Source organism: Pantherophis guttatus, chromosome 3 (genome assembly GCF_059756535.1).
Source record: "Pantherophis guttatus breed Tessera chromosome 3, ASM5975653v1, whole genome shotgun sequence".
NCBI lineage: Eukaryota > Metazoa > Chordata > Lepidosauria > Squamata > Colubridae > Pantherophis > Pantherophis guttatus.
In genome coordinates this window covers 137,156,254-137,177,295 of record NC_142065.1, presented here as the reverse complement: position 1 = coordinate 137,177,295, position 21,042 = coordinate 137,156,254, and the positions used below count along the sequence as shown (strand labels likewise).

General features: G+C 37.3%; 1 protein-coding gene across 1 annotated transcript in view; it reads left to right on the top strand.

Moving 5' to 3' along the window:
- The window catches only part of CDH9 (cadherin 9), a 162,279-nt gene that overhangs the window by 96,679 nt on the left and 44,558 nt on the right, over positions 1-21,042 (top strand). The window contains exons 4-5 of the mRNA XM_034411935.3: positions 10,168-10,287; positions 11,691-11,858. Of these exons, the coding sequence (XP_034267826.1) occupies positions 10,168-10,287; positions 11,691-11,858 (288 nt within the window). The remainder of the gene's footprint in view (positions 1-10,167; positions 10,288-11,690; positions 11,859-21,042) is intronic.

The window sequence follows — 21,042 nt, the reverse complement described above, 5'->3', positions numbered from 1 at the left end:
CCAGCAAATGGGAGCCTACTGTTTCCTGTGGCAATCTGTTCCATTGTTGAGCAACTCTGCCATTAGGGATTTCTTTCAGATATCCAACCAAAGTCTATTCTTTATTGGTTTAATCTATTATTTCTTGTCTTTTCTTCTGGAGCAGCTCCTGAATAATTCTGCACTGTCTTCCACAAGACCTGTCTTCAGATACTGCAGTACAGTTTTCATGTCATTCCTTCTCCATTCTGAGTAACTTATTTGTTGCATAATTATTTCATTTGACTAGGATAGCACTTGACTCCAATAAACTCTGGACAGCTCACCACCTAAAACATAAACAGGAATGTACAATCAGATAAAATATACACTGAATAAATTGCTTCCAACTATTTCACAGAGATTTTTATTTTTCCAGGCCCCTTATTCCCTTAATCTCTTAATCAAGCTCTTCTGGACCTTCTCCATTTTGTCAACATTTTTTCAAAAATGCATGCCCAGAATAGGACTTGATATTTTAACCAGAATATAGATGAACAATCACTTCTCCTGATCCTGACATTCGCTATTGATGCATCTTAGAACTGTATTTACTTGTTTTACAGTTGTAGCTCATATTTAACTAAGGCACCAAGATCCTTTCTTAATATGTTGCTGCTCAAAGTGGTCTCCCCCATGCTATAGTCAATGCCTTTGATTTTTCCTACCCAAATATTGGACTTTGTACTTCTCCCTGTTAAAATTCATCATGTTGGTTTCTGCCCCAAATCAGCTTTACATTACTAATATAATGTACAAGTCAAGATGTAACTTGTTACAGTATATTGCCAGCTTTATTGAAACATATGGGACATTAAACAGATTTTAGTAGGCATAACACTTCAGAGTCCCTCCTCTATATACAGCAAATACAAAAGTAATACATAATATATGTATGCATAGGCTAAATGTCTTATCCAGCTCTACATAACAGTCTTTCTGAGAAATACTAGAACAGGGGTATCAAACTCCTGGCCGGTGGGCCGGATGTGTCACATGCTTGCCATGCCCACACCTAATTTAGCAAAGGGAAAAAGTCACGAACATCACGTGTCACTACTGTGATTACGCGAGTTTGACACCCCTGCACTAGAACTACCACCGGCCATTAAGCTGTAAATAGAAAAGATTATTCAATAACAAATCTACATGCCAAACAGAAAACAATAGCATGAATTTTGTCTCTTCCAATAAACATAATAATAACAGCAGCATCAATAGTCTTTGATGCCTTTTGCAGTCATAAATCTCTACTAAATATTAAGACAAATCTCATTTTCTAAAAGTTAAGTTTGGTTAGTGATAGAGACAACTAAAGCACAGGCTACCAAACTATATAATAAGGATAAACTTGGCATATTCTGTGAATCAGACTTCAGGATTTTTCTTTGAACTGACTATCTTTTTAACCTTCACCTAAAATATTAAACTACAGCTGCAACCAGATGCTTCCTTGAAAACTAATAAACATTTTCTTTCCATTTGGAAATAACACCTCAGTTTGACTGTTGTCATGACTATTTGCCACCACCATAGAAATGCTTTATTAACAGAAGGGCAGGAGTCTCCTGTGCTGACTAAATCAAATCCACTTCACAATAAGTGCATTGTGGAGTAATAATAGCAGCTTGTTTTAGTTACACCACCATGTCAGTTCCAATTTAAAAAATTAGGCTCTGATACACAGAATAGACAAAACATTAGAAGACTGCAACCATTTCAGCATGTTTGTTGCTGTACATATCTGAGGGTAAAATCTTTCTCACTTTTACAGAATAACAGAGTTGGAAGGGACCTAGTCTTTTTCATTACACTAGATATACTCAATTCCTGCAACAGTTCTTTGTATATTTTACCTTCCAATCCCCTAATCATCTTTGTTGCTCTTCTCCATACACTTTCTAGAATTTCAACATCTTTTTTATATTGTGGTGACCAAAACTGGATTCAATATTCCAAATGTGGTCTTACCAAGGCATTGTAAACTGGTATTAGCACTTCACATGACCTTGATTCTATCCCTCAATTAAAGCTTGTGAAGAGCCTGTAGTACAGTGGACTAAAGCATTGTTATTAACATCTGCTGCTTGCAATTACTGCAAGTTCAAATCTCACCAGGCTCAAGGTTGACTCAGCCTTCCATCCTTTCAAAGGTAGGTAAAATGAGGACCCAGACTGTGAGGGCAATAAGCTGACTTTGTATAAATATACAAAAGTATGAAGGCTATTGCTTAATGCATTGTAAACTGCCTTGAGTCTCCGGAGAAGGGCGGCATATAAATTAAAGCAAAAAAAAAAAAAAAGCATCCTAGGACTGCGTGGCAGCTGCAGCATACTGCTGGCTCAAGTAATTGTGTAGGACTCCAAGATCCCCTCGCAGTTACTATTGTTGAGTCAGGTACCACCTATTCTATATAGGATTATTTGGTTTTTCTTACCTAAATGTAAAACCTTACTTTTCTCTACTTCGCATTTCATATTGTTAGATAGGGCACAGAGTTCAGATCTGTCTGAAGATCCTTCTGTATCTTGAGCCTTCTGGAGTATTGGCTGTTCCTGCCAGCTTGGTGTTGTCTGCAAATTTGATGAGTTCCCCTTCTATCCCCTTGTTTAAATCATTGATGAGTATTGGATCTAGGACAGAGTCTTGGGTTACCCCACTGCATATTTTGCCCCATGTAGATACAGTTCCATTAAGGACTACATGTTGAATGCAGTTGGTGAGCCAATTACAAATCCGTCTGATGGTGATGCTGTCTAACCCACATTTTTTTCCTATTTTATCAAATAGTAGGTTGTTGTCTACTTTATCAATGCCTTACTGAAGTCCAGACAAATTATATCTGCAACATTTTGCTGGTCCACTAATTTTGTCACTTGTCAAAGAATGCAATAAGATTTGTTTGGCATGATCTGTTTTTACAAACCCATGGTGACTTCTGGTTATGATTTTGTTTGCAGGTGTGTGCAGATTCATTGCTTATCTTTTAAACTTTTCAGGAATCTTTCCAGGTATTGATGCAAGGCTGACTGATCTGTAATGGATCCATCCCCCCCCCTTTTTTTTAAAGATGGGAACTACATCAACCTTTTCCAGTCATCTGGTATTTCCCAGGTGCTCTAGGATCTTTGAAAGATATGATTCACTGGTTCTGAGTTCACATCTGCCAATTCTTTCAGAATCTTGGGGTATAATCCATCTGGTCCTGGTGATTTGAACCAGAGGTGGTATTCAGCAGGTTCTTACCAGTTCTGGAGAACCAGTAGTGGAAATTTTGAGTAGTTCAGAGAACCGGTAAATACCACCTCTGACTGGCCTCACCCCCCATCTATTCTCTGCCTCCCAAGTCCCAGCTGATTAGGAGAAAATGGGGATTTTGCAGTAACCTTCCCCTGGAGTGGGAAGGGAATGGAGATTTTACAGTATCCTTCCCCTGCCACACCCACCAAGCCATGCCACGCCCATCAAGCCACGCCCACAGAACTGGTAATAAAATATTTTGAATCCCACCACTGATTTGAACTCATCTAAAAATGATAAATGTTCTCTTACATTTTCTTGCTTATTTGATTGGAATTCATAACCTTCATTTTACAATATTTTTTCTTGATAGGTTGGACTGTGTAAAGACAGATGCAAAAATGAGTTAAGCAGTTCTGCTTTCTCTCGGCTGCTCATCACCTTCTTGCCATTTTCTCCCATTAATGAACCAATCATTTCCTTGACTTTTTTCTTGCTTGTTACATGTTGACACAAGCTCTTTTTTTCCTGTTATCTTTGACTTTTTTAGTTCATTTTGGGCCTTAGCTTTCCTAATTTCATCTTTGCAGGTTCAGGGTATTTGCTGATGTTCTTCCTTAGTTATGTGCTCCTCTTTCCATTTTTTATATATGCCCATTTTGTGTTTAAGTTTATCAGAGAGTTCTCTGTGCAGCCATGCTAATTTCTTTTAACATCTCTTTTTTTTCTTCTTCATTGTAATTTTGCCAGACTGGACTTTTATAATCTCACTTTTCAAAATTTCCCAAGCTTCTTAGATTGTTTTTCCCCTGAGGATTCTCATCCATGGAATCCTTCTCAAATTCTCTCTAAATTTATTGAAATCAGCTGTCTTGAAGTCCAAGATTTTAGTTTGACTTTGTACTTCGTTACAAGCTCAAAATAAGTAATGATCATTATGGATTCTTTGTGGGTAATATTGTAAAAAGAGACAAGAAATTCAGAACTGCAGTTACTTCTTTAAAATCAACAGGTGGATCCTAGGAAGGTAGAAGGAAGATGACTATTTTAAAGCTTAAATTTGAAATGCTGTCATTTGGGTCACAGTCACTCAATATGTTTTGGCCTCCACATAGATTATTATACCAGAATAGAATTTAAATACATGATATTGCTATTGCAACTTAATTGGAACACCATTCCTATGCCATTCTCTTTGGGGAAAAGAAACCTAGAAGGATATGATGGAGGTTAACAGCATTATGAATTTTGTTGAGGGAAAGAAATGTTTCTTCTCTTATAATATCTTCTGGAAGTTGCAGTAATTTTTCCACTGACAACATGTAGAAAAGACCTTGCACTCCATCTTGAAATGACCTCACCAAGATGAGAAAATTAAAGTAGTCCACCTCATTGTCTGCCTAGGGAACTTTCCATCCAAAGGAATTATCTTTAATCTCCTCAGGGAGAGATGAAATCTGCTCACAGAAAACTAAAAAGAAATTTACAGCATAGTTGTGAGGAGGGCAGGGGTATATATCTCCACAACCGAAAATGGAAAGAAACTGCAAAAATCTCTCACTTTTTGTAACTGAGGTACTTACTTCATAAAAAAAAATGAATTATAGACAACTTTTCATGACAGTACCTTCATACTGAAAGGAAAAGTGGCACTGGCATAAAAAAATGTCAACACTATTATAATTTTCACTGTTAATACAGGCCACAGTGGAATTTGAGGATTTTTTTGGACACAAACTCTATCACGGAATTCAGACCACAGCAAAAGCTAGTCTCCTAAAATTGTTTCTTTGTATCCCCTCTAAATCAGGGGTGAAATCGAGCAGGTTCTGACAGGTTCTGGAGAACCAATAGCGGAAATTTTGAGTAGTGCAGAGAACCAGCAAATACCACCTGTGGCTGGTCCCAGAGTGGGGTGGGAATGGAGATTTTGCAATATCCTTCCCTTGCCACGCCCACCAAGCCACACCACACCCACCAAGCCACACCCACAGAATCGGTAGTAAAAAAATATGAATTTCACCACTGCTCTAAATCCAACTCAATGTTGTGGCCCGCCAGTGGCCTGCACGGATCATGGCTGATCCGACGAAGAGGAGGCTGGTGTGGTGTCGCGCCAGCAGCCTGCACAGCCAGCACTCACATCGGACAGTATATTTTAATTGTTTTTAATATTTGTATTTCATGTTTTTTAATTCTGGCTGTACACCGCCCTGAGTCCTCAGGGAGAAGGGCGGTATATAAATTTAAAATAAAATAAAAAATAAAAAAAAAATAAACAGTGAGGAGGCTGAAGAGGATGTGGTGCCAGAGGCAGAGACTCAGCCAGGGCCTTCAGAACCTCCAGAGGTTCCTTCAAAAGGAGAGAGCGAAGTGGAGGAGCCTCTTCTCAATGCTCGAGCACGCAGGGCTGCCAAAAGGCAGGAGTGGCTACTTAGGAGGAGGAGGTCTACTTGAGAGTAGGGCTTGAGGATAATTGGCCACTCCCTTAGCCTATTTAAGTCGCATGCAGCTAGTGCTTTCTTGCTGGAAACAACTCGTATTTATGATCAGAGTATTTTGGTTTATCATATCTTGTTTTCTGGGCTGGTTGCCAACCTTTGCTGGTCTTGTTTATTCTTGCTATTTAATAAATTTGATAAGGACCATTGGTGTGTGTCAATATCCTCGGAAATCCGGAGCTGGGGCAGAACACCCAAGTGCAAAATTATGTTATGTTGATTTTAACAGTTTGAAAACGTAAGAAAACAAAGTGAAAATCAAACCTGATGTCTAAGGAATGTAGGACATATCTGCTATTATATTTTATTTTGTGGAAAGCATGCTAAATTAGTCCTCGTTACTGGTTGAATCCTGAGTAGCTATCAACACAGGTCATATGTATTAGAGTTTATCATTTTAAGTAAATGATAAATGGTATTAAATTATAAAATTACCATTTGACTTTATCATTAGCATCATCATAAACCACTAATGGAAAAGGAACATGTGACATGAAATTTGGGCTTGAAGTTTGTTGACATTAGATTAAATTACAATCTCAACTACAAACGTGGCTGGAATGAAAATATAGCTTTAGCACAAATAGCATCAGAATTAAAATAGAAATGATCATGGTAAAGTTGATGTTTGGACAAATAAGAAGCAAAAAGTGATAGCTAGAGACAGATAAAAAAACAGAGATTATGATATAGTTGTCACACCTGGAAGCCATCTTTTACCTGTGTTACTTGGATCCCTGACATTAGTCATTGTTGACCCCTGGAACTGCCTAGACAGTACCTGCACTTTTCTTGCGAAGATTTCAAATGTGGTTTGTCATTTTCTCCTTCCTAGGGTTGAGACATAGTGAATAGCCCAAGGACATTGCTAGCTTTTTGTTTAAAATGGAACTAGAACTCTCCTATTTCTTGCCTGATGTCTTAATCACTACACCAACTTATATATAAGGTTGCCAATGCTTGAAACTAAAAAAAACAATGTCTATGTAGACTCATCTGATTGGTTTTTTATTTGTCAGTAGTATCTGTGGATACAAAGAATCATGCATTACTGAATAATGTTAGGCTTACATGCACATGATTGCTATTTAATAGGTGTTGTGTTATGGGGTAGCTTGCATATGTGATTGAGCAATTAAAAAATTGGTATTACTGAGAGTTCTGAGACTTCCATACCACTTCAAATAAATTGTTTTTCACTGCAGACTATTTACATTTTAGAGGTGTCAGTCACCAAGTGGGCAATAAATGTTGGTAGAAAAATTAAGAGGATTAGTTATGGTAATAATTTATATGAGAAGAGCACATCTTCCTTCCCCTGTCATTATCATCTTCTATAGAAGGACTATTGAAAGCATCCTGTCATATTGTGTTACTGTGCGGTTTGGAAGTCTTACTGTTTCAGACAGGAAGGCTGTGCAGAGAGTGGTGAGGATGACATAAAAGATTATTGGAAGTTCATTTCCTTTTATCTAGGACATAGCTTGACCAGGGCCCATGGTATTGTCAGGAACACTACTACACAGCCTTTCCATGACTGGTTTTCTTTGTTACCTTCATGGTATCCAAAGCAAGACAACTAGATTCTCCAATAGCTTTGTACCATAAACATATCAACCTTATTAACACTGAAGACTTTTTTTTTTTGCTTTGTATTCAAATGGACTATAATTATTATATACCTGTGTGTGTTTATACTTCACAACCTTTATTTATTATTTACAACTATGCCTGACATTTAAAGTTTTGCATGTACAGTAGTAATCTCCTAAAGTACCATATATGTTTTCCATGTAAATTAGTTCAATTTATAATAATTTCCTCCAGATCCTTCTTGTTTTGTATAACTGTCTCTGATGGTTTCAGTTTTAATGTACCAGATGCAAACTATTTCTGTACTTTAAACAACTCTAATATATGCTTCTTCGTTCAACCATAAACATTGATATTCAGAAGAAAAAATGCAGTGAGAATATTTCTTGGGAAACACAATAAATTGAAGTGGTGCCCTTTGGCTTAAAAGAATGGGTAACCCATAATGTTAGGTACTTCTGTGTGCCATCAATTCCAGAATCATTATTTCATACTCTAATTACTCAAGCCATAGAACCATCAGAAGAATTACACTTTAAATAAAGTCAGTTGACGATTCTGCAGTGGCCTAGAGGTGGAGCTCTTGCCTCACAATCAGGAGGCTGTGAGTTTGATCCTAGGTAGAGACAGATATAGGATCTCCTGCTTGGGCAGGGGGTTAGACTATAGATGACCTGTAAGGTCTGCAGCTCTGTTAATCTGTTATCAATTGTTTGCTAAATAATGTGAGATATTGGGATTTGCTTTTCTTTAGCTCCCCCACAGAAATAACAGGTTTGGAATTTATCTGAACACCACTTTGTTCATTTTTTCTATACTAAAATATTACTAATGTTCTCATAAGAAAATGACAATCACTCATACTAAATACATTCAGGGGTCCATTTTTTTGTTATGGGAGAAAAAAAAGCCTTCTCCAGGCCATTTCAGACAAGTTTAATTGCATATTTCAACTCATTTGGGATCCTCCACTTTAGGTCAGTGGTTTTGCTCTTTTCTGAAGCTAAAACTCAATTATGCCATTCTCTCTCAAGGGAGTTTAAAGTAGCTTCATCCATAATGATATTTAGGCAAGCAGCAAAAAGCATTTCTTTGCTTCACTTGGCTTTGAATGACTTTTAATATAAGATTGGTTTAATTCCTGTTGTTTTTATTAGTTGCTTCTATTAATGTTTAATTGGTTTTTTACATTGTTATTGTGGAATACAAAATAACTTTTCAGTTGTACCCTCTCATTCCATCTCTAGGGTACTAATGGTGGCTGATAGACATAAAAGAATGTATGTATGTATGTATGTATGTATACCAAATTTATATTTCACTGATAAAGAAATAAAGGAAGACTAGTATAGATCTATTTCAAGCTATTTAGCTCTCATCAGATAGCCATACCCTTACTCGGATTCAAACTTGGGCTGCCTACATATTAGGCAGCTGTATTAATCTCTGAGCCACAAGTTCTCCTCCCTTCATCAGCTTGACCCAAGGGAGAGATTAAGTATTTTTCTATCGAGGCATCTTGTCTACCCCAACATGTGGGAGGGAGCAAACTGCTCCCTTTCGCCTTTCAGCTCCAATCCAGGAGCCCTCAAGCAGTCACATTCACAACCAACCATTTTTATACTAAATTTATATTTTTCTGATAAAGAAATAAAGGGAGACTAGTATAGATCTATTTCAAGCTATTTAGCTCTCATCAGATAGCCATATATATATGTTACCACATTACTAAATATTTATTCATAAGAACTGCATCATTCTTCAATTAATTCAAAATACCTGGCAGTTGATGACAATGTTGATTATTTTCATGAAAGTGCAGACAGTCATAATTAAGCCATATTCCAACTGAGTTAGGAATGATGCCCAACATTCCTCCTTTGTGCCCAATAAATGGGAGTATAAAATTAGCAACATCTTTAAAAGTGAATTGTCTCTAAGTTTAGTGCCTGAAAACATTTGCTATACACCTTTGGTCATTTTTACTGCAATCTCTTCTGGATGGTTGTAGATATCACCTAACCTAGCTACAACCTTTAAACTAGCTTACTGTTTTCAGCTGTGAGGAAAATGTTGTCCATTGTTGAAATAAAGATCTCCAATCTGCTTCATATGAAAGTGGGAGAATTGTTCTATGTTATATTTTTTAACCTTATATTGCAAAGTTTCTTGGTCTGTAACCAAGTTAGGTACAGAACTTTCTTAAAGCCATCTAATGGTTTGGACATGTCTTTTCAATCAAATGTGTAAATAAATTCACTTTTTTAAACAATGCATAGCCTATATCCATTTTCCATTTTGTCATCATGATTTCCATAAATGGTTAAATGTTATGTGCCCAAATAGTTTCAAAGAGATTGTTTTAAACATATTGCACCCTATTGCTACATAAATTATGTATTTTATTAGCCACACTTTTTAAAAACAGATTCTTAAAGCAGCCGCTTAATATTGAAGGAAAACAACTACAATTAGAACTTAGTCTTCAGTCCGGAACTTGGTCTTGATTCAGACAGAGGCTCTGTATCAACTCCTTCCAAATTGTTTTTTGTGTGACAACATATCATAATTGCTATTGGGCCTTCAGCTAGATCTTGAACACACGCTGAATCAAAACCATCTATCTGGTAGGTAGGGAGGTAGGTAAGTAGATAGGTAGATAAATGGATGGATGGATGGACGGACGGATGGACGGACAGAGGATCCAGTTACTTATTTATATTAAAGTATAAATAATGTCATTCCTCCAATGGCTTTATATCAACATAACTTTTTCCTTTAATTTCATTTTTTTCCCTTCTTGTTGTTATTCAGGCACTTCTGTTATTCAAGTAACAGCGACTGATGCTGATGACTCTAACTATGGCAACAGTGCCAAAATTGTATATAGCATCCTCCAGGGTCAGCCATATTTCTCAGTGGATCCAGACACAGGTTAGAATATCCATTGACTTGCTTTGTTCTGGTTATCTGAGTTTTGCATTGTTCCACTGATGTATAGGAACTGACAGCTTTAATGGGTTTTTCAATCTTTTGCACCTTTTGTTTCAAATGATTTATTCAAATACTGTTATACGTGCTTGTTCAGCTGGAATGTTGACTGTTAATTTCAAGTTATGGGGTGGAATATTGTTGGGCAAAAAAATTGTTAGTGTCTCTTCTTAGCTTGGGGATAGAGGTAAGCAAACTGAAATTTTTTTCATGGTGCTTTTTCTGGAACAATAGTTTGTCAACTTTGAGACTTCAGCAAATGCCAGCCTTATCAGCCTGTTTAACTGGCTGTGGAAATCATCTCTTAGATAAGCCAAACTGAAAACTTTCCATGAACTACAGGAGAGCAGCTGATCCATCAACTTGGTCCTCTGGCATAATTTGCAAATAGTTTACATGAGCATGGTGAATGCGAAGCTACAGCTGCTGGTTGAATTAAGTTGTGTGAGTTGCAGGACATTTTGGAATAGCTAATGTGCCACAAAAGACCAAAACAAAACAAGACAAAGTCTTCAGCCTCCACATAACCCAGTTCTGAGCCAGGTCACTTATATAAAACTGCTTTATATATAACAATGTTTTGTGGAAACAAAGTAAGAGAAGTTTGAGTAATAGCAATCTTGGCTTTCACATTTGTGCATTGCTGAGTCAGCATAAAAATAATGAAAAAGATAATGGGGAGAAGGGTAGAACTAGGTGGATAAACATGTGGTCTCTTTCCTTATCGTCTCAGGTCCCATGTTTTATTTTCACCCTGAAAATTAACAATGATCTAGAAGGAATTGTTCGCATGCAACAAGGACAACAGTACAATGATAAATTGATAAATTGAATTGTGCCATTACAGTTTGCAAATGGTTATTGACACATTTCCTATATATTACATATCCTATATGTAATATATAGTACATTAGAATAGTTCTCTTTTCTCATGTGATAGCTTAATATTTACGTAGAGGATTGATTTAAAAAGTGTTTTTATATATTGAAATAACACATCTGCTTCATATATAGATCATGCTCCTCTGGGATTTTGGAGAAGATTGTAAATGCTTAGATTATGTCCTCTAAGATTTGCTTTAAAATCTCTCTCTCTCTCCTTCTCCCTCCACTTATCTCTCTTACTTACTGTCTCTCTCACACACAAGCACCCCTTTTATTCTAACATATGTAGCCATTTTAACCTGTTTTCTGTTTTGCTAGAAAGATAATTACATTGATTTTAATGCCAGGCTAAATAGGACTCCTCTGTTTTTTTCCTCACTGTAATATTAAACTGGACAAATCCACTTTAATACTCTTTTTCATATTTTCTTTTGCCTCTATTCTCTATTTTCCCCCACAAGGTATAATCAAGACTGCTTTGCCAGATATGAGCCGAGAAAATCGAGAACAGTACCAAGTGGTCATCCAAGCCAAGGATATGGGAGGCCAGATGGGTGGATTATCAGGAACTACCACAGTGAACATCACCCTGACTGATGTCAATGACAATCCACCTCGATTCCCTCAGAGTATGAGATGTTTAATAATTATGTTATCTTCAAAAAGTCTCTATATTCATTCACCATCTGTGACAGCATTGCAAGTGAATTGATACTGTAACTATTTAAAGTCATAGCAGAATTAATTTGTGTATATGTCTAAAAAAATCTTGCTTTAAACTAAAGCTTTCAAATTGGGGTATTTTAGTCATAAGAGACTGAACAACTAGGAATGCTTAGAACACAATAATCTTTTCTACTTGTAACATGTTCTACTTGTTAGTGTAGTGAGTGCTATAAAATAGAGATGGGTTCTCAGCTCCACTTGGTTATGCCTGTTTGAGATTTTCTCTATTAGTGACCTGAAATGGAAGGGAAATGTTCCTATTTTCTCAGGTACCAAAAAGTCTTTATGCAATTGTGCTTGATGTTTTAAATGTCTTCCAACCCATTTTGTACCTCAAGGGCCCCAATTAATTAGACAGTTTCATGAATTAATCAAGCAGAATGGATGTTAGAAGTGATGATGTTAGAAAATCATCTCCACTTTCCAGAAGAGTTAGGGGTAACAGTGTATCTGAAACTGCCACTTATAAAAGCTAGAAAAATTAAAAGTAATCAAGGAACAACCAACACAATTAACCTCACCAAAAATTAACATCTTTTTTCTAGTTCATCATCCATTCTTATCACAGGCTCAATGAATATAAATTCATGTGCTAAATAACCAAAACTAAATATAGGCAGTCAACTAATCATAGTATCATACAGAGTATATAGAGTACTCTACATACTCATACTCATTCATACCCATTCATTCATGACAGTAGACTCATGAATGAATGGGGCAACAATGTGTTGTCCTTTCCTGTTTGCTGCATCAAAGAAACTTGTATAATTATGAATGATGGAAAGTATCACTTATATTCCACAGGTTTCAATAATAATAGACTACAGGTAGCCCTCAATTTATGACCTAAATTAAGCCCAGAATTATGGCTGTAAGTCATGGCAGTTATTAAGTCAGGTGCCTACATTTAGATTTCCACATTGAGGTCATTACTTGGAACACAGGGTATCATGGGGTGGGGAAGGCCCCAGGAGGTCTGGCACAGGCCCGCTCTGCAGACCTACCCAGCTCATGCATGGCTAACAGGATCTTCCCAATCCTCTAAAACACCCCTCACATTGTTTTCCACTCCACTGGGTCTCACACACTTGGGCCTCCCCCACATCATGCTTCACTCCACTGATATTTATTGAATATCACCTTTCTCTAGGGGAAGCATCCAAAGCACTGCTCAGCTTTCCTATATAGAAGCCATGTGGTAGCATCCCTGTTGTGGTCCGCCAGCAGCCTGCAGACCTGGCCGCGGAGTTGGACAGTGAGGAGGGTGGGGAGGACAATGGGCCAGTCCTGGAGTCAGGGGAAGGCCCAGACGAGGGCTTTGCATCGGAGGCAGAGATGGGCCAGGGCCATCTGGGAGTGATGCGCTGACTCCGGAGCCTCCAGAGATGGGCAGCAGAGTGGCAGAGGAACAAGAGGAGCCTGTTCCTAGTGCACACATGAGAAGAGCTACCAGAAGGCAAGAGCAGCTGAAGAAAAAAGGACAACTTGGGAGTAAGGCCAGAAGATGATTGGCCACTCCCATAAGGCTTAAAAGAGCAGCAACAAGCCATTGGGTTTTTTGTAGAATAGAAAAGCAATGTTGATTCCCATACTTCTTGTCAGCGTCTCTTGAACTTTGTGGGGGTTTTGCCAAGAAAAGCCTTTGGCAGGTTGCCAAAAACATCAAAGGTTGGTTATAAGGCCGACGGACTGGTTATTAAGAATTTTGTTTTGGACTAAGCTGAGAATGAATTAATTCTCAGCTGTTTTAATAAAATAATTTGTTGAGGACTGAATTGTGTTTGGTAATCACTACTTGGGCCTTGGTCACAACAATCCCAGAAGCAGGCATGATTTTGGAAGCAGGCACAGTTCTTGAGTTTTTCTGGAGAATAAAATCACTAATGTGGAGTTAGATGACAGCTGGACTAATCCAATGAGGTGACTGAGGCTTGAATGGGATAACTAACCATAGCCAACTTGCCATGGCCAACTCAGCATAGTTAAACTCGGTTTGGGACAATTCAACAAAATTACATTAATTTTGATGGCACCATGTCCAATAATAATAAAATAAAGTCAATCCAGAAATATAAGAGTTGCAATAATTTTGATGAAAACATGTTCACTAATAATAAAAGCATCTGAATGAAAGGTGCTTTTTCAACAGGCAACTGGATGTTCTTGTTTTTCTTTTTCTTTTTTTAATTTTTTTTATTATTAAAATATAAACACAGATATAAAGACAATACAATACAATACAAAGACAAACAAAAAACCCACCACCTACAAACCCACCTAACATTCTACATATATGTTTTTGTCATCAACAGAATATATGTTGTTGAGCTTATATATTTTAATAAAGAGTGATTATTAAATATTTAATTCCAATGTTATAACTTTACACTACAAATTTACATTTCTTATGAGTTCATCTCCTTATGTAAGTCTTTACCCTAATTTCTGTCCTCTACATTTTTGCTGATTTTCCTTTCCAGCCATTGATACCATTGGTGCCATACAAGATAGTATTCGCTTTCTTCCTTTTCCTGGAGTTCCAGCGTCAATCTGTTCATTTCAGCACACTCTGTTATCTTTGCGATAATTTTGTCTTTGGATGGGAGTTGGTCTAATTTCCAATTTTGAGCGAACAGTAGTCTTGCTGCTGTCAAGATGTGTATGATAAGATATTTCGTTTCCTTAAGATATTGTGCCGTTAACATGCCAAATAAAAAGAATTCTGGACTGTTTTCTATTTGAATGTTTGTTATTTCTTCAATAATATTTTTTATATCTTGCCAATAGTGTTGGGCTTTCCTACATTTCCACCAAGTGTGGTAATATGTCCCCTTTTTTGTTTTACATTTCCAACACAATGCCGGAGTGTTTGGGTGCATTTTGGCAAGTCGGGCTGGTGGTAGGTGCCATCTATAAAACATTTTAATGAGGTTCTCCTTGTAAGATGTGGCTCTTGTCATTTTAATGTTCTGCTTCCATAATTTCTCCAAATCTGCCAATTGAATATTATGTCCTATGTCCCTGGCCCACATTATCATATTATGTTTAACTGTTTCTTCTATTAATTTGTCTCTCAAAAGGTAGTTATATGTTTTAGTAATCATTTTCTGGTCTGCTCCTAATAGAATTCTGTCCAGTTCGTTCAGAACTTTTGCAATTCCATATTTGATTTTATCCGCATTGTATCTTGACTATATTTGAGTATAGTGCCACCAATCAATATTTATATCGCCATTTTGGAGTTGATGTCTTGGAGTAAGTTCTCCTTCATGATTCAGTAAGTCTTGGTATCGCATCATCTTTCCTATTTCAAGAGTATTTGGAAATATCAATGCCTCCATCGGGGACCACCATTTTGGTATTTTAGTATAATAAGTTTTCTTGATTCCCTGGCAAATCTTGAAGAGTGAGGCCTGAATTATGTGTCTTTGGAAGTACATGTGTTGTTTGTCTGGTCCATCCCATAGGAAGGCATGCCATCCTCGTATGAGATCAAAGCCTTCTAGATATAAAGTTCTTTTGTCATCTAATCTCATCCATTCTTTGATCCAGGTCAATCCGGCTGCTTTATAATATAGCTCCCAGTCTGGTACTGCGAGGCCTCCTCTGTCTCGTGTGTCTTGTAGCGCTTTAATCTTAATTCTAGCCTTCTTTCCCTGCCATATGTAGGTCATTGTGATTTTGTTGAGATTTTTGAAGAAGTCTCTTCCTGGATGTAATGGTATTACCTGGTATAGATATAGTACTCTCGGTAATATATTCATTTTAATTGAACTGATTCTGCCCATCAATGACAGTTGTAGCCTATTCCAGATTTCCAGGTCTTTTTAAATTTCTTTTAGTAATTTCGTGTAATTGTCTTCTTTGATCATGGTTGCTTTTGCCGTCAGCCAAATACCTAAATACTTTATTTTCTTTACTATTTGGATTCCTAATTCTTCTTCTAATTCCAAGCTCTGTGTCTGGGTCATATTTTTTGTCATTATTTTTGTTTTTTGTTTGTTTATTTTGAGGCCCGCGACTTCCCTGTATTCTTCTATCATCGATATCAGTCTGGGTCCAGATCATCTTGGGTTTTCCAAGTTGAAAATTACGTCGTCTGCAAAGGCGAGCAATTTGTACTCCTCTCCCCGGATCTTGAGTCCTTTGATTTCTTCCTCGATCCTTATTTCATTTAATAATACCGCCAATGCTATTATAAATATTAACGGTGACATGGGACATCCTTGTCGTACTCCTTTCTGAATATCAAAAATTTGTGTCATGTCACCGTTTATTGAGATTTTTGCTGTTTGTTGGAAATAATTTTTTTTAATCAGGTTATGAAATTTCTCTCCACAGTTCATTAGTTCAAGTTGTTTTATGAAAAAAGACCAATTTAAGTTGTCGAAGGCCTTCTGAGCATCAAGGGAGATTATGGCCATTTCTCTATCTATCTTCTGATCATAGTATTCCAGAATATATATAATCATTCTCAAATTATTCTTGATTTGTCTTTTAGGTATGAAACCATTTTGGTCTGGTTGTATATATTTATGTATTATTGCTTTGAGTCTCTGAGCTAGTATTGACATGAATAGCTTATAGTCCACGTTGAGTAATGAAATTGGTCTGTAATTTTTAATTTGCGTCGGATCTGAGTCTTCTTTGTGTATTAATGTAATAATAGTTTCTGTCCAGGATTTTGGAATTTCAGCTATCAATAATGCTTCATTAAAAACTTGTAACAGTATTTGGTCTATAGATTGTTGACAAAGTTTATAGAATTCAGTAGGAATTCCATCCAGTCCTGGAGTCTTATTGTTCTTTTGTTTTTTGCGGGCTTCCATTAGTTCCAGCATTGTTATGGGCTGGTTTAACATCTCTCTGTGATCTTCTGTGAAGTGCGTGAGATTGGTTTTATGGAGGTATTTTTTGATTTGATCTTCCGGGACCTCTTCCTGGCGATAAAGTTTTTGAAAGAATATTTTAGCTATGTTTTTCTTCTCTAAATGTGTGGGGTAAAGAGTTCCTGATTCGTCTTGGAGTTGGTGTATAATTCTTTTTTCTGTTTGCTTCTTTTTGTTGTTGTTGTTGTTTTCTTGTTTTTCTTTGAAGACATTTTGCTTCCCATCCAAGAAGATTCTTCAACTCTGACTGGATGGTGGGAATGGAAGGATTTATATTCCTTGCAGACAGTTGGTCATTTGCATTCTTTTAGAGTTGTTGAGGCCACTTGGAGATTTGTCTGTATCCTCAGGGTCACCTGAGTAGTGCAAATGGGTGTGGAGCCTTCTTGGAACTGCTGAAAGGACTGAGTTGTGGAGTTGTGCTTTCTGCAGGATATATCCATCCTGTCTTCCTTCACATGTGCAGGCTGTGGGGATGAGTCTGGGTTGTCTGAAGTATGCAGTTTTTCCTGGAAATCTATGCTTTTTCCTTTGGGACAACTATGATCTGGATAACTGAGAATCTTCATAGACATTTAGCTATGAACTTTGAGATGAACATCCTTTGAATGGAAATGAATGGATTTCCAGAAGAAATTGCAGACTACAGGACCATTTGTGCTTCAGTTTGAGATGCAGACAACACAGACTCACCCCCACTGCCTGTGCCTGTGTCCAACAGTGAAGGGACACAAAACTTCTCCACCCAATATAATCTATTTTTCGGGATTACTGATCAAGTGCTATGAATTCCTATGCTGATTCATTATTGTTTACCATCTATTTTTCCACTCTTTAAAAAAAAAACATCAAAAGGGTTGGTTTTCTATATGTTTACAGGATTTTCCATAGAAAACAATTTTGGGAAAGCCAACCCTTTTTTGTAGTTATTTTTACAATCATGGTTTTCACAATAATATGCATCTTCCTTCGTTCCAAGATACCATGGCCTTGCAAAGCATAAGAGGTTACATTGCTTCATGTATAGGTTCCTGTACCTAGAAACAAGGTCAAAATTACTGCAGTTGAGCTATAGGACAGGCTGCATACCAATGTGATTCCAAAATGCCACATACTGCGGAACATTCTGTCCACTAATTCTAACCTGAGTTCATTTTTTATAACACTTGTGTAATATGTGTATTGATTTTCATTCATCACTTGGGTAAGAGGTCTACTTAAGATGCAGGGATGTGATAGGATAATCAATCAAACAAGCTGCTGAACTCAGAGTAAGGTGATATGCTGTAAAATATAAGCTACTTGGTGGCAATATCATAATGAGAATGAAAGCATCATAATGGAAGAAGAAGTGTTTGGTAATGATTTTTCTGCTCTTATTATTTTCTAAAGAACTTATGTGGACAAAAGCAAGCAAGGCCATATAGTAAACCTTCTTCAAAATAAGGTATTTTAATTATCATCTGCTCTAATGTATTTGCAATTCGTCAACAAATAAATAAAAACAACTGTACTGTAAAATTAACATAATATTAAGAAATATTGAATCCTGTCACTTAAGGCTACCATATCTGGGCTGCAAATAGTCAAGGGAACTACTAGATGGGAGCAAAGAGAAAGAGAAAATGATTACTCCTTTTTATCACTATCTGGACTTTTGCAGCCCGGATAAAATTGCCTTAACTAAATGTTCATGCATTAAATGGCATGAGGTATTTCTGAAGACAACTAAGGCCAGAAATTCTCAAGATTCCATATGTAACATCATATCAATCTGTCAAACAGAATTCTGGGGCCTGCAAAGATAGAAACAAATTTTTGGTTTTGGTTTTTTTGAGGAAGTACATAACTTAATTTCACATTGTCATGAATCAGAACATCTACATCAAGAGTCAGATAACTATAATGTAGTTGAAATCACTCCTTGTTTTTAAATACCACTTTGTTTTAATTACCACCTCTGTCCTAGATGAAAAATAATGGCTTGTGTTGGAATAAATTGGAGGATAAGAAGTGTGGTGGGTGAGGAATTAAACATTAGCGTATACAAAACATCCACAACTATATTCAAATCAGTCAGATTCACTCAATTAATCAAATCAACCTTGATTCAATAATCTCTTCCTCTCTTCCCCCTTCCTCCTCCCCCTCTCTCAAGTGTATGTGAATATGGTCAAAATATACCAATTTTCTGGTACCAATTTGAGTCTGATCACATGACTCAACATGTGATAGTTGAGAACACATCAAGCAAATTTGGCAATTCAACCCAAAAATACCGATCCATTATTTGATTTAAATATACTGTATGTTTTGCAGGTAATTTGATCAAATCATTTTCAAATTGAACCTTTGAATCCATTATTTTTATGGCTTTATTAAACATAGCTTCCTTCTGCCCATTCTTGTTTTATATTGGCTTTCCCAAAAAAGACTAATTGCCCAAATAAATAACCCTATGCAGTGTATAATATTTTCTTTATCTCTTAACCAATAAAATATTACAAGAAAAAAAAAATAGAGCAGAAAAAAGGTTGGTAATGCCAAAAATGGCATTATTTTTGTATATTCCATCTAGGTAGGAGTTAAAAAAAAATCCCTGAAAGCATATTATGTCATTTTACATTAACTGTGACTCTCAGGTTGCCAAAGTTACATTCCAAGCTTTTCTGTTTACGCAAAAGCAACATAATGTGGCTTTGCGTTTTGATCTGATAATTATAGTGTTGTTTCTTGCCACTTAAAATTTATCCTGGCTTATTAACTGATGACTGTATCAATATACCTGTGACTGTCTAAGCAATGTGGGAACACAATTAATAAATGCATCCTGATTAGGCAAGTCCTTTTCTCTCTTTCTTCAAGTCTTGATTGTTGGCTAGTTATGAACCTGGATTGTCTGGGCTCCCTCCCTCAGTTTGGATTGGAGCCATTCTGAAAATGCTTCTATTCCCTAATTATCCTATTTATACAGGTTGACATTTCAAAATTGGATAGACACACATACTTCTCCCAAAACTAATTTTTCCACCAACAGAAGACATGGCCAGTGATTATTTTAGATATCAGACATTGGTTTGGAATCACTTAGGACAGTGATGGCTAATCTTTTTGCCATTGCGCACCAAAAGCGGGGGGAGTGTGGGGATGGCTTGCACATGTGCATGCCCACACCCATAATTTTATGTGCCCCATGCATGCGTGCGCAACCCCCCCCACGCTCACCCCGCTTTTGGCATGTGATGGCATGGTAGGCCCATTTTTTGCTCTCCCCAGGCTCCAGACCCTCTCTTGTAGCCTGGGGAGGGTAAAAACAGGCTTCCCCACTCCCCTGGACGCCCTCTGGAGGCCAGAAACGGACCGTTTGTCAACTTCTGGTGGGACTGGAAGGCCCATTTTTTCGCCCTCCCCAGGCTCCAGAAACTTTCTAAGAGCCTGGGGAAGGTGAAAACGGCCTTCCCCACCCCCTGGAGGCCCTCCAGAGGCCAGAAATGGCCCATTTTCCAACTTCTGGTCCCACCTAGAAAGCCTCGGGAGCCTGGGGAGAGCGAAAAACTTAAATTTAATACAAATTTAATACAAAAAAAAAAAAACGAGCCTTCCCCACTCCCCAGGCCCTCTGGAGGCAGGAAACAGCCTTTTTCCCTACTTCTGGTGGGCCCAGAAGGCCTGAAAACCAGCTGGCTGGCCCGCACATGCGTGCCAGAGCTGAGCTCGTGTGCCCACCAATATGGTGGCATGCGTGCCATAAGTTCGCCATCACAGACTTAGGAGTTGCTGACCTTGAAATAACAGTCAGAATGTTAGTGGCAGATAATGGACTGTCAGCAATTATAGAATTTATTTCCCACACAATAGGAAAATACGTTATCTGGAGAGGATTATCATGCAGTTCCTGGTATATCCAGTATATCAAGACTCCTGCTACTTACTATTTTGCCAGTTAATTTCAGTGTTACTAAACTAAATGGTTTGATTCCATAAATCAGATTTTTGTGTGCTTATTACTCTCAAAATCTTCTTATTTCAGCAGTACAAGATACCTAAAATGATACCTAAAATGAGTCAATCACTGCCACCAAGCTTCTCCCCCCTCCTATTTATTTTCATCTGAAAGCAGATGAAATATGGGAACTTCCCCACCACTTATTCACATATAAACCACTTCAGATATTACACTAAGAAATTCAAGAAC